General features: G+C 45.3%; 1 protein-coding gene across 1 annotated transcript in view; it reads left to right on the top strand.

Moving 5' to 3' along the window:
- The window catches only part of LOC124794803 (esterase FE4-like), a 107,628-nt gene that overhangs the window by 19,916 nt on the left and 73,309 nt on the right, over nucleotides 1-14,403 (top strand). The window contains exons 3-4 of the mRNA XM_047258463.1: nucleotides 7,671-7,827; nucleotides 14,030-14,215. Coding sequence (XP_047114419.1) covers nucleotides 7,671-7,827; nucleotides 14,030-14,215 — 343 coding nt within the window. The remainder of the gene's footprint in view (nucleotides 1-7,670; nucleotides 7,828-14,029; nucleotides 14,216-14,403) is intronic.

Raw genomic sequence — 14,403 nt, 5'->3', positions numbered from 1 at the left:
CAGCTTGACTAAAAGAGGGGTCGGTTCTAGGTGCTTCAGTCTGGAACAGCGCGCCCGCTACGGTCGCAGGTTCGAATCCTGCCTCGGGCATGCATGTGTGTGTTGTCCTTAGGTTAGTTAGGTTTAAGTAGTTCTAAGTTCTAGGCGACTGATGACCACAGCTGTTAAGTCCCATAGTGCTCAGAGCCATTTGCACCATTTGAAGGGATCGGTTGGTAAGACACGTTCTGAGACATCAAGGGAAGTGTGGTGGGTAAAAATCTTAGAGGAATTTGTCACCGTATTGAGTAGGGTAAACATAGTCATGTGTAGGGACTGTGGTTGTTGTGAGCGGACGCAAGGAGAATTGGCCACTCTTCGGGGGCAGGTGGAGGCTTTGTCTGTTTGGCTCATCGAGCTCGAGGCGCAGGCGTCGGCTCGTAGTGGCGTTGGGGCAACTGTGGTGAGACCTATGCCTACTTCGGTGGCCTTGGAATCACATGGAACCCCTGATGTCGCTGCGTCTTCCGGCAGTGAGCATCTTACCGGTCAGCCATCACTCCAGGGTGAATGGCGGACAGTGGTGGGCTCGCGCGTGCCTGGCCGAAAGGCGAAGGTGGGATCTGGCCGCGTGGCAGCTGCCTTACCCCTTTCCAACAGGTACGGGGTGCTTCCTAGTGGTGATGACATCGTTTCCGAGCCACCACAGGATGCCTCGCCTGTTGGGCCAGTGGCCGATTCTCCGGCAAGGTCCCGACAGTCACAGAGGGCGGGCCTATTAGTTATAGGGAGCTCCAACGTTAGGCGGGTTATGGAGCCCCTCAGGAAAATAGCGGGTAGGTCGGGGAAGAATGCCAGTGTGCACTCGGTGTGCTTGCCGGGGGGTCTCGTCCGTAATGTGGAGGAGGCCCTTCCGGCAGCTATTGAACGCACTGGGTGTGACCGGCTGCAGATAGTAGCACATGTCGGAACGAATACCGCCTGCCGCTTGGGTTCTGAGGCCATCCTTGGTTCCTTCCGGTGGCTGGCTGATTTGGTGAAGACAACCAGCATCTCACGCGGAGTGCAAGCTGAGCTTAATATCTGCAGCATAGTGCCCAGAGTCGATCGCGGTCCTCTGGTTTGGAGCCGTGTGGAGGGTCTAAACCAGAGGCTCAGACGACTTTGCGACTATAATGGTTGCAAATTCATCGACCTCCGTTATTGGGTGGAGAACTGTAGGGCCCCCCTAGACAGGTCAGGCGTGCACTACACACCGGAAGCAGCTACTAGGGTAGCAGAGTACGTGTGGCGTGCACACGGGGGTTTTTTAGGTTAGAGGGACCCCCCCTTGGGCGAAACGATAAAATACCTGACGGCTTACCAGAGAGGACATTATCATCGTTGATAAAGAACGTCCGTCCTCAGACACCAAAAACAGGAAAAGTTAACGTAATATTGGTAAACTGCAGGAGTATCCAGGGCAAGGTTCCTGAATTAGTATCTCTTATTGAAGGAAATAGTGCGCATATAGTATTAGGAACGGAAAGTTGGTTAAAATCGGAAGTGAACAGTAACGAAATCCTAGACACAGAATGGAATATATACCGCAAGGATAGGATAAACGCCAATGGTGGAGGAGTATTTATAGCAGTAAAGAATTCAATAATATCCAGTGAAGTTATTAGCGAATGCGAATGTGAAATAATCTGGGTTAAGCTAAGTATCAAAGGTGGGTCAGATATGATAGTCGGATGCTTCTATAGACCACCTGCATCAGCAACCGTAGTAGTTGAGCGCCTCAGAGAGAACCTGCAGAACGTCGTGAAGAAGTTTCGTGATCATACTATTGTAATAGGGGGAGACTTCAATCTACCAGGTATAGAATGGGATAGTCACACAATCAGAACTGGAGCCAGGGACACAGACTCTTGTGACATTATCCTGACTGCCTTGTCCGAGAATTACTTCGAGCAGATAGTTAGAGAACCAACTCGTGAAGCTAACGTTTTAGACCTCATAGCAACAAATAGACCGGAACTTTTCGACTCCGTGAATGTAGAAGAGGGTATCAGTGATCATAAGTCAGTGGTTGCATCAATGACTACAAGTGTAATAAGAAATGCCAAGAAAGGAAGGAAAATATATTTGCTTAACAAGAGTGATAGGGCACAAATCGCAGAATATCTGAGTGACCACCATCAAACGTTCATTTCTGAGGAAGAGGATGTGGAACAAAAATGGAAAAAATTCAGAAACATCGTCCAGTACGCCTTAGATAAGTTCGTACCGACTAAGGTCCAAAGCGAGGGGAAAGATCCACCGTGGTATAACAATCATGTACGAAAGGTACTACGGAAACAAAGAAAGCTTCATCATAGGTTTAAGAGTAGTCGAATCATAGCTGATAAGGAAAAGCTGAACGAAGCGAAAAAGAGCGTAAAGAGAGCAATGAGAGAAGCATTCAACGAATTCGAACATAAAACATTGGCAAACAATCTAAACAAGAACCCTAAAAAGTTTTGGTCATATGTAAAATCGGTAAGCGGATCTAAATCCCCTATTCAGTCACTCGTTGACCACGATGGCACCGAAACAGAGGACGACCGAAGAAAGGCAGAAATACTGAATTCAGTGTTCCGAAACTGTTTCACTGCGGAAAATCGTAACACGGTCCCTGACTTCAGCCGTCGCACGGACGCCAAAATGGAAAATATTGAAATAAACGATATCGGAATTGAAAAACAACTGCTATCACTTAGTAGCGGAAAAGCATCCGGACCAGACGAGATACCCTTAAGATTCTACAGTGATTATGCTAAAGAACTTGCCCCCTTTCTATCAGCAATTTATCGTAGATCGCTGGAAGAACGTAAAGTACCTAGCGACTGGAAGAAAGCGCAGGTCGTTCCCATTTTCAAGAAGGGTCATAAATCAGATGCGAATAATTATAGGCCTATTTCGCTTACGTCAATCTGTTGTAGAATAATGGAACATGTTTTGTGTTCTCGTATTATGACGTTCTTAGATAATACAAATCTCCTTCATCATAACCAACATGGATTCCGCAAACAGAGATCATGTGAAACTCAGCTCGCCCTATTTGCCCAAGAAATTCACAGTGCCGTAGACACTGGCGAGCAGATTGATGCCGTATTCCTGGACTTCAGGAAGGCATTTGATACGGTTCCGCACTTACGTTTAGTGAAAAAAATACGAGCTTACGGAATATCGGACCAGGTTTGTGATTGGATTCAGGATTTCCTAGAAGAAAGAACACAACATGTCATTCTTAACGGTTCAAAATCTGCAGATGTAGAGGTAATTTCGGGAGTACCGCAAGGAAGCGTGATAGGACCTTTATTGTTTACAATATACATAAATGACTTAGTTGACAACATCGGTAGCTCCGTGAGGCTATTTGCAGATGACACGGTTGTCTACAAGAAAGTAGCAACATCAGAAGACTCGTACGTACTCCAGGAAGACCTGCAGAGGATTAATGCATGGTGCGACAGCTGGCAGCTTTCCCTAAACGTAGATAAATGTAATATAATGCGCATACATAGGGGCAGAAATCCATTCCAGTACGATTATGCCATAGGTGGTAAATCATTGGAAGCGGTAACGACCGTAAAATACTTAGGAGTTACTATCCGGAGCGATCTGAAGTGGAATGATCACATAAAACAAATAGTGGGAAAAGCAGGCGCCAGGTTGAGATTCATAGGAAGAATTCTAAGAAAATGTGACTCATCGACAAAAGAAGTAGCTTACAAAACGCTTGTTCGTCCGATTCTTGAGTATTGCTCATCAGTATGGGACCCTTACCAGGTTGGATTAATAGAAGAGATAGACATGATCCAGCGAAAAGCAGCGCGATTCGTCATGGGGACATTTAGTCAGCGCGAGAGCGTTACGGAGATGCTGAACAAGCTCCAGTGGCGGACACTTCAAGAAAGGCGTTACGCAATACGGAGAGGTTTATTATCGAAATTACGAGAGAGCACATTCCGGGAAGAGATGGGCAACATATTACTACCGCCCACATATATCTCGCGTAATGATCACAACGAAAAGATCCGAGAAATTAGAGCAAATACGGAGACTTACAAGCAGTCGTTCTTCCCACGCACAATTCGTGAATGGAACAGGGAAGGGGGGATCAGATAGTGGTACAATAAGTACCCTCCGCCACACACCGTAAGGTGGCTCGCGGAGTATAGATGTAGATGTAGATGTAGAGATGAATAAAGTAAGCCATTCAGAAGGACGCATGTTGCAGTAGTTATTCGGAGGTACCGAAGCCTGCACAGGATAGAGCAGCATGGAGAACTGCATGAAACCAGTCTTCGGAATGAAGGCCACAACAACAACAAGCTCAATTAGTCTCTGCTTTTCTGGCGGAGTTCGAATGGCTGGCTCTGAGCACTATGCGACTCAACTTCTGAGGTCATCAGTCGCCTAGAACTTAGAACTAATTAAACCTAACTAACCTAAGGACATCACACACATCCATGCCCGAGGCAGGATTCGAACCTGCGACCGTAGCGGTCACGCGGTTCCAGACTGAAGCGCCTTTAACCGCACGGCCACACCGGCCGGCCGGAGTTCGAATTTGTAAAAGCAATGATATATATTCAACAGTACTGTTCGGCCACTCTATAAGACTCGTTTGGCGCGCAAAGTGCTGTACCACGTGTTGTTCAGATCTCGCTCCTCTTCATAACGTAATGCGTCAGCTACCGCATCTTCACTCAACTGAGGAGTGAAGCATGGGAATAACTCTTACGGCTCCCTGAACCAGAAATGTTACAAGCTGTTAAGCCTGTTGTGCTATAGTTGTCGCTTTTATTTCCCGTCACTGTCTTTGGGATTGTCTGAATGATAGTACTAAGCATTGATAGGAGCTCTACCAAAAGTAAATGGACGATCAGGCGAAATCAGCATCATCAGGCAAGCTACATCACTGCGGGTGGTTGCTCCCCCTAGACTTTTCCACGCATTACATACTTAAGCTTTACGCATCCACGTTCCAGTGCAATGTAACCATCTACCAATGTGTCTTCGTTTAGGTCATATCTTATTTTTCGGAATCCAGCGAAGTACTTGTTGATCTAACCACCATCCTTTCCGCTTCCGCTACATGTGAAGCCTATCTCTATTTCATTTCTATTACAGCCGTAATTACCTTGTCTAGTCCACGCCGTTCTGTGAACCATCTGTTAGTTTTCTTGAGTCTACTAGAAATTTTGAAAATACAGCTCTCGACTGAATTCTGAGCACCACTCATTTTGTGAATGTTTTTCGTATAAATAATCTGGATATCGTGGCCACAAGCCAAAGCTGGAGAAATACCCACTGTAAACTTGTCGCTTCAGACGCTTCGACTAGCTTTTAAAACTCATTTTAGGTTACCAGAAGCATTGCAGTTATTTTTTACTCTTCTGTTCATTTCTTTAACTGTCCATACATCGGCTGCTTGTTTCTTATCCTGTCCATCCGTCAACTGGTTTCGTTGTTTTAATTCACACTGAGTCCCTCCTACATTATTTTAGGTAATCAATTTCTGAAGATTCTTCCAAAGAATCTCAGCCTGACATCTGGCTTTTCTGCCATTAGTTTTATTTTCCAATTTTAATCGCTTCGTACGCATACTCCCCAAGTACACTACTGGTCATTAAAATTGCTACACCACGAAGATGACGTGCTACAGACGCGAAATTTAACCGACAGGAAGAAGATGCTGTGATATGCAAATGATTAGCTTTTCAGAGCATTCACACAAGGTTGGCGCCAGTGGCGACACCTACAATGTGCTGACAGGAGGTAAGTTTCCGACCGATTTCTCATACACAAACAGCAGTTGACCGGCGTTGCCTGGTGAAACGTTGTTGTGATGCCTCATGTGAGGAGGAGAAATGCGTACCATCACGTTTCCGACTTTGATAAAGGTCGGATTATAGCCTATCGCGATTGCGGTTTATCGTATCGCGACATTGCTGCTCGCGTTGGTCGAGATCCAATGACTGTTAGCAGAATATGAAATCGGTGGGTTCAGGAGGGTAATACGGAACGCCGTGCTGGATCCCAAAGGCCTTGTATCACTGGCAGTCGAGATGACAGGCATCTTATCTGCATGGCTGTAACGGATCGTGCAGCCACGTCTCGATCCTTGAGTCAACAGATGGAGACGTTCGCAAGACAACAACCATCTGCACGAACAGATCGACGACGTTTGCAGCAGCGTGGACTATCAGCTCGGAGACCATGGTTGCGGTTACCCTTGACGCTGATTCACAGACAGGGGCGCCTGCTATGGTGTACTCAACGACGAACCTGGGTGCAAGAATGGCAAAACGTCATTTTTCCGGATGAATCAAAGTTCTGTTTACAGCATCGTGACGGTCGCATCCGTGTTTGGCGACATCGCGGTGACCGCACATTGGAAGCGTGTATTCTTCATCGCCATACTGGCGTATCACCCGGCGTGATGGTATTGAGTGCCATTGGTTACACGTCTCAGTCCCCTCTAGTTCGCATTGACGGCACTTTGAACAGTGGACGTTACATTTCAGATGTGTTACGAACCGTGGCTCTACCCTTCATTCGATCCCTGCAAAAACCTACATTTCAGCAGGATAATGCACGACCGCATTTTGCAAGTCCTGTACGGGCCTTTCTGGATACAGGAAATAATGCCCTGGCCAGCACATTCTCCAGATCTCTCATCAATTGAAAACGTCTGGCCAATGGTGGCCGAGCAACTGGCGTGTCACAATACGCCAGTCACTACTCTTGATGAACTGTGGTATCGTGTTGAAGCTGCATGGGCAGCTGTACCTGTACACGCCATCCAAGCTCTGTTTGACACAATGCCCAGGCGTATCAAGGCCGTGATTTCGGCCAGAGGTGGTTGTTCTGGGTACTGATTTTTCAGGATCTATACACCCAAATTGCGTGAAAATGTAATCACATATCAGTTCTAGTATAATATATTTTTCCAATGAATTCCCGTTTATCATCTGCATTTTTTCTTAGTGTAGCAATTTTAATGGCCAATAGTGTATTAACTGTATGTGCCTGTTACCAGTGATTGACTGCCAATCTCACTGTCAACCGCCTATATTGGAGCAAAGTGTTGCATTTGTTTGTGTTGAGAACCAGCAGCTAGTCCCTGCACTAAGCGGCGCTCCTCAGCATATCTACATTTCATTATGTTTATAAAACTGCGACTTCTTTGCATACAACACATTCAAAAAAATTGGTTCAAATGGCTCTGAGCAATAAGGGACTTAATGTCTGAGGTCATCAGTCCCCTAGAACTTAGGACTACTTAAACCTAACTAACCTAAGGACATCACACACATTCATGCCCGAGGCAGGATTCGAACCTGCGACCGTAGTGGTCGCGCGGTTCCAGACTGAAGCGCCTAGAACCGCTCGGCCACTACGGACGGCCATATACCACATTAACTAAGATTTTACTCCCTAAGCCATGTAACACACATTTAATTAAATGCCCTTCGTTTGGTCCACATGATTATATTAAAAATTCCGTATCACACATTATGCTGCGTACTGAACTGACGCTTCGACAGTCTATCGTTACTGTGGTGCTTCCATTCCACTAGCGTCTGCCTGATAACATGTTGAGAAGTGTGCCAGGTTCTTCCTCTCAGACGTTCCAAATTCTCATCTTTCTCCCACAGTTGCCTTCGGAAGGCGCCCGCGGCCTGCCCGTCATGTTCATGGTGCATGGAGGCGGATTGTCTGCCTTCTCGGGCAATGAAGACTGGTTCGGACCGGACCTGCTTATACAGCACGGCATCATCATGGTGTCCTTCAACTACCGGCTGGGGGTGCTCGGTATGTAGAGCAAGAATAATCATAGCAATTACAATAACAATAATTCCTTGTTTCATCTCATAAGGAGGTATACAGCACAGTGATTGTAGATAATGTTATATGGCAACAAATTTGTTTGCATTAAGTTGTATATTCGCTGTAAAAAATGAAAAATAAAAATGATTGTCGGAAAGCTTTTACTTGCAGAAGTACGTTCAGCATTAAATTTCTCTGATTAAAGATTCCCTCTTTCCAGAATGAAAAGATCGCCAAATAAAGTAATCTGAATGCCTTCAGGTACGATTCGTTGCAGATACACATACTTGGCACAGCGGATATTTTTGAAGGTTGCTTGATTTACTATTGGTTATTGGTTAACTTTCTCTTTGCTGAACCTAAATTTGAATCTCAGAAGGAACACCTAGATTTCACAAAATCGAGAATTCAATTATCAACCTATAAACCTTGGTTGTTGTGAGCTGGTAATGTAACGTTATCATAAAACATATTATTACGATGACGAAGCAGCTTCTGGTGTGAAGTTCTCGAGACAACTTTATCTTTCGCGATCTGAAAATAATTTCGTAAACGGAAAGAATTCTTTCCTGCCTGAATAATTCATCTGAGAACAGAAGTAGTCCTGAGTGCACTATTGCCTGAATTAAAAGTACGAGATTTGTTTAGTTACGTATGCATGAGGCACTGGTGCAAGACCACATATCTGCGCAGTGTCGCTATCACGCAAAAGTAGTCTATTTACTTAACCTGACGAAGGAATGTAACTTAAATATAGACAAGAGATTCTCTTGAACATTGTAATTAGTAATGGAGCCCACTAATACAAACGTCTTATACAAAACATCAAGTTTAATGGTACATGATCACGCACTGCACTTGGCACAGTTACAAAACAACTTTTCATGTTCTCTGCTTGTCTTGTGGGTGGTTGGTCTGTGGTTCAGCAGCGTCTAGCACACTTTCCAACTCAACACATTCTATTTAATGTTACGCCTTGTAGGCAAAATAACACCATAAAACGCACTGGCTATGAAAGATCACACACTCTACTCTGTGCACTTGTAGGTGACGATCAGTTACTCAAAATGAAATAATTATATCAAACTTCTTCGACTTGGGAATGTTCCCAATAATGGCATCTGTTTTAAAAGGGAAAAAACCGTCACAGCGAACTACAGTTTAGAAATATAGAAATGTACTGACGATATTTGTTAACCATTTGGTCTCAAGAAAGGCTCAAGGAAGGAAAGATGACACATAAACCATTCATACCCTATTACAATATTTAATTATTTAACTGAATTACAAGTCGGCCGGGGTGGCCGAGCGGTTATAGGCACTACAGTCTGGAACTGCGGGACCGCTACGGTCGCAGGTTCGAATTCTGCCTCGGGCATGGATGTGTGTGATGTGCTTAGGTTAGTTAGATTTAAGTAGTTCTAAGTTCTAGGGGACTGATGACCTCAGAAGTTAAGTCCCATAGTGCTCAGAGCCATTTGAACCATTTTTGAACTGAATTACAAATCGTTGGGTACGAGATCAACATTAATGGGGGTACAAGTACGCAGGAATTATTGACATCAGCAGAACGAGATTATTCAGACCTGCTGATTGTGTTTATATGTGCCGAAGCCGCCTGAATTTCATGTGGAAGACTGCTGCAGGATAAATCAAACGACTAGTCTAAATATGAGCACCTCACAAACTCTACTAAACTGGGCATGATTGGTTCACAACTCCTATAGTGAAACATATGTATGATAAAAAAGAAGATATCTCTCGTTGCTGAATAAATACGCAAATTGCAACCTGCGCAGAGTCTATAGCAGCGTAAATCCTAAATACGACATTTACTCAAAATAATTGGATCGAAATATCGCCAAGCGGCAACTGGAAGCCTCTGGATCTCCCAAGTTTACGTCCAACATGTGCCCCGAAGTTGCGACCTGTGTCTCTTGCGCTTCGTCCCACTCCCGAACGTATCCCGTGGAGGAGAGGATTCGCAAGTTTTGCGACACTGGCAAACGAGAATTTCTCTGTTTCCTTCGAAATAGCGCGAAATAACGAAAAAGGCAGCTATAGTATATTCGTAAACACAGTAGGGGTTGGCGCTATACACGGCTCTCGCCGTCATTGGCTGAGAATTCTTCTGGGCAAGGAGGCAGCTATTTCCCACGCTGTGTAGGGAACACCGACGGAGGACCTAATATGCATACTCGAGTGGGAGAGTCCGTGGCCCGTTCTAGCTTCGCTCAGGGCATCTTAAGTGTCTACAACTATATCTACATCAACACAGATACTCCGAAAGCCCCCGTATGGTGCGTGGTGGAGGGTGCCCTATACCGCTACCAGTCATTTCCTTTTCTGTTCCACCCGAAAATAGAGCGAGAGAAAAATCATTATATATATGCCTCCGTATGAACCCTGCTTTCTCGAATCTTATTTTCGTGGTCCTTGCCCCCATTGTATGTTGGTGGCATTAGAATCGTTCAGCAGTCAGCTTCAAATGCCGGTTCTCTAAATTTTTCCAGTAGTGTCCCTCCAGGGAGGTTCCCGAAGCATCTCTAAATTTTATGAATAGCGTCTCTCGAAAAGAACGTCGCCTACCCTCCACGGATTCCCATCTGAGTTCCCGAAGCATCTCCGTAACACTTACGTGTTGTTCGAAACTACCCTCCACAAATCTAGCAGCCCGCTTCTGAACCGATTCGATGTCTTCATTCAATCCGACAAATCAAACACTCGAGCAGTACTCAAGAATCGGTAGCACCATTGTCCTGTATGCGGTCTCCCCTCAGGCGAACCATTCTTCCCTAAAATTCTCCCAATAAACCGAAGTCGACCATTCGCCTTCCCTACCACAGTTATCACATGCTCGTTCCATTTCATATCGCTTTGCAACGTTACGCCCAGGTGTTTAAATGACTAGCAGAAAACTAGCAATACTGTAACCGAACATTACAGGCTCGTTCTTCGTACACATGCCCATTTACTTACATTTCTCCACAGTTAGAGCTAGCTACCATTCAGCACACCAACCTGAAATTTTGTCGCGCTGTTTGGAAACACACGTCGTATCGCCGGCTTAGGAATGCCGCCACCTGGAGCGAGACCATTCAAGTGTTTTGGTCAGGGAAACACGGGTGCCATTTCCCTGTTCTGTGCGGGCAGGTCTGCAGCCAGCTACCTCCGCATCACACCAACAGTGGAGAAATTCTGGTCTCACTGTCCAAACTTAGAAAACCTTGTGTCTTTTCCTAGTAAAGTTACACGTTATTCTACAGCAGTCAATTTATATGGAATCGATTTGTGACATGTGATTAAACAGTTACGTCACAACTTGCTGCATAACGTAGATTTGAAGAACATAACCAAAAACCATTAGGTGAATAAAATCCGATCACGAATCAGATACAGTATAAAACAGAATGGACTCTGCCCCACAGTAATCGCAACCGCAAATACCACTCTACTATTCATTTGACATCGGTTGTTAAGAAATCTCACCAGTCTATCAGGTCCCTTGAAGCACATATTTGCAGAAAAGTATAACTCGGTGTTCCGGAGTGGAAGCATGGAGAAGAGCTGTATGTAATATTATAACATAACCAATATAAACCAACAGCTGCTTACATAAATAGATCTCTCTCTTTCTCAAAATAACTCAGAATAGCCACACTCATTAGCAAACCTTTCTACAGACAGACAAAAACTCAAGAACAGGCTCGAACGGAATAAAGCATGAAGAAAAATGCTTTGTTCCTTCTCATCATCCGCAAATCTTGCGGAGGGTCTCAGCAACCTCGCTTGTCATTGGCCAAGGCACCTTAATGGTCTTCGGCAGAGACAAACTATCGTAGCAGACGCGGCAGTCAGTATACGGTAGTCGATGAGTGGATGCAGATGTGTCAGCAAAAACTGCTCGCTAGTAGTAGGCATGTAATAAAGATAATACACTGATGAGCCATAGAAACTGGTACACCTGACTAATATTGTGTAGGGCTCCCGCGAGCACGCAGAAGAGCCGCAACTCGACGTGGCTTGGACTCGACTAATGTCTGAAGTAGTGTTGGAGGGAACTGATACCATGAATCCTGCAGGGCTGTCCACAAATCCGTTAGAGTACGAGGGGTTGGAGATCTTCTGAACAGCATGCTATAAGGCTTCCCAGATATGTTCAATAATGATCATGTCTGGAGAGTTTGGTAGCCAGCGGAAGTGTTTAGACTCAGACGGGTGCTTCTGGGGCGACTCTGTAGTAATTCGGACGTGTGGGGTGTCGCATTGTCCTGCTGGAATTGCCCAAGTCCGTCGGAATGCACAGTGAACATGAATGAGGTGATCAGACAGGATGCTTACATACGTGTCACGATGAAGATGATGATGCTGAGTTTGTGGGGCGCTCGACCACGCGGTTATCAGCGCCCGTACAAATTCCCAATCTTTACTCAGTCCAATCTCGCCATTTCCATGAATGATGATGATGAAATTATGAGGACAACACAAACATCCAGTCCCCGGGCCGAGAAAATCGCCAAGCTGGCCGGGAATCGGACCGTGGATCCCAAGGTCCAGAGGCAGCAACGCTAGCCACTAATCCATGAGCTGCGGACTCATCTGTCACAGTCGTGTCTAGACGTATCAGAGGTCCCTTATCATTTCAATCGCACGTGCTCCACACCATTAAAGAGCCTCCACGAGCTTAAACAGTTCCCTGCTGACATGCAGGGTATATGGATTCACGACGTTGTCTTCATACCCCTACGCATCCATCCGCTCGATACAATTTAAAACGAGAATCATCCAACCAGCAACATATTTCCAGTCATCAACAGTCGAATGTCAGTGTTGACGGGCACAGGCAAGGCGTAAAGCTTTGTGTCGTGCAGTCATGAAGGGTACACGAGTGGGCCTTCGCCTCGGAAAGCCCATACCGATGATGTTTCGTTGAATGGTTCGCACACTGACACTTGTTGATGACGCAGCATTGACATCTGCAGCAATTTGCGGAAGGGCTGCACTTCCGTCACGCTAAACAATTTTCTTCAGTCGTCATTGGTCCCGTTCTTGCAGGATGTTTTTCTGGCCTCAGCGATGTCGGAGATTTGATGTTTTACCGGATTACAGATATTCACGGTACACTCATGAAATGGTCGTACGGGAGATGCTGTGTCTCATCGCTTGTGCACCGACTATAACACTACGTTTAAACTCACTTAAATATTGATAAGCTGTCATTTTAGCAGCAGTAACCGATCTAACAACTGCGCCAGCAGTTGTTGTCTTATGTAGGCGTTATCAACCGCAGCGCCGTATTCTGCCTGTTTAGAAATATCTGTATTTGAATACGCATGCCATGTTTTTTTGCTTTTTTTATTGCGCTTCAGTGTATATGGAGGTTAGCAAATACAAGGTTATAGGGTATAAGTGCAGATATTTCTGTTGGTGACTGAAGACGATGTACTGAACAACATTACATCAGTATTTATTTACCGACTAATAATCGTAGCCATTACAAGTCGTATGTTTTTAGGTTGGTTGGACTCTCCAAGTACGTGGGGTGAGAGTAAGCCTTTAGTGCTTAATTTCCAGTGGACAAGAGATCAGGTGTTGAAGTGAGGATGCATGGACGCTAAGCAGTTAGTCTATTCTACTAGGAGTAGTCCACATACAAGGAAACATCAACAATTTTATCGCATATTTTGAAGAGAAAAAAGTACACTTGCAAGATATCAGCCCTGACAATCGATCCCATGAAAAAATAGGGCAACAATTTTGATAGTAAGCAGCTGTGACCATCCTAGAGTATAGCTCTGGAACTTTCGCGTGCACCGGTTGTCAGACACTCCGTTCCATTGAAGTCACTCAATGCCAGAGCACGATGTACTGCACGCCAGAGAGAAAACAACCAACCCTCTACCCATTTGCGAGTGGAGCAGGAAAGGGAATACAAAGCAGCTGCAGAAGGTTTCCTCCGCCACGCTATTTCTGGCGGCTTGAGGAGTTGACTGTAGATAGCTGTCACCGAAGCTCAATTGGATTCAATGGCCAGCTTCAATATCAGTGTCCCTACAGATGTAAGTTCAGTGTACAGCTTGTATCCCCGAATCAGCTACTATACAGACAAAGATGTAAATTTTATTTTCTCTCTATCCTGGTGTCGCAATTTTTATTACCAACATTGTATATATCCACTCTATTGCAGGCTTCCTGAGTACGGGTGACAATGTGGTTCCTGGCAACATGGGCTTCAAGGACCAGGTAATGGCGCTGCGGTGGGTGCGGGACAACATCTCCAGCTTTGGCGGAGACCCCGACAACATCACCATCTTTGGATGCAGCGCAGGAGGCTGGTCCTGCCATGCGCTAGTTCTCTCCCCGATGGCGAAAGGTAAGCAAATGGTGGCATCAGGGTTTCTGGCTGTTGATGTTGCCAGGCATACCCCAGAATATAACCAGATGTCTAATGCGCTCAGAAAATCTTTCTCTGATGATTAATTTGGGTATAATACGGTGGTGCGACAGCGAATCGGCAATCCTGATTTCTCTAGATCATTCTAGGTATTCGATGAGATGCTT

The sequence above is a fragment of the Schistocerca piceifrons genome, chromosome 1 (genome assembly GCF_021461385.2).
Source record: "Schistocerca piceifrons isolate TAMUIC-IGC-003096 chromosome 1, iqSchPice1.1, whole genome shotgun sequence".
NCBI classification, from domain to species: domain Eukaryota; kingdom Metazoa; phylum Arthropoda; class Insecta; order Orthoptera; family Acrididae; genus Schistocerca; species Schistocerca piceifrons.
Note: the sequence above shows the minus strand (reverse complement) of the source record. Positions and strands in the feature narration are given on the sequence as shown.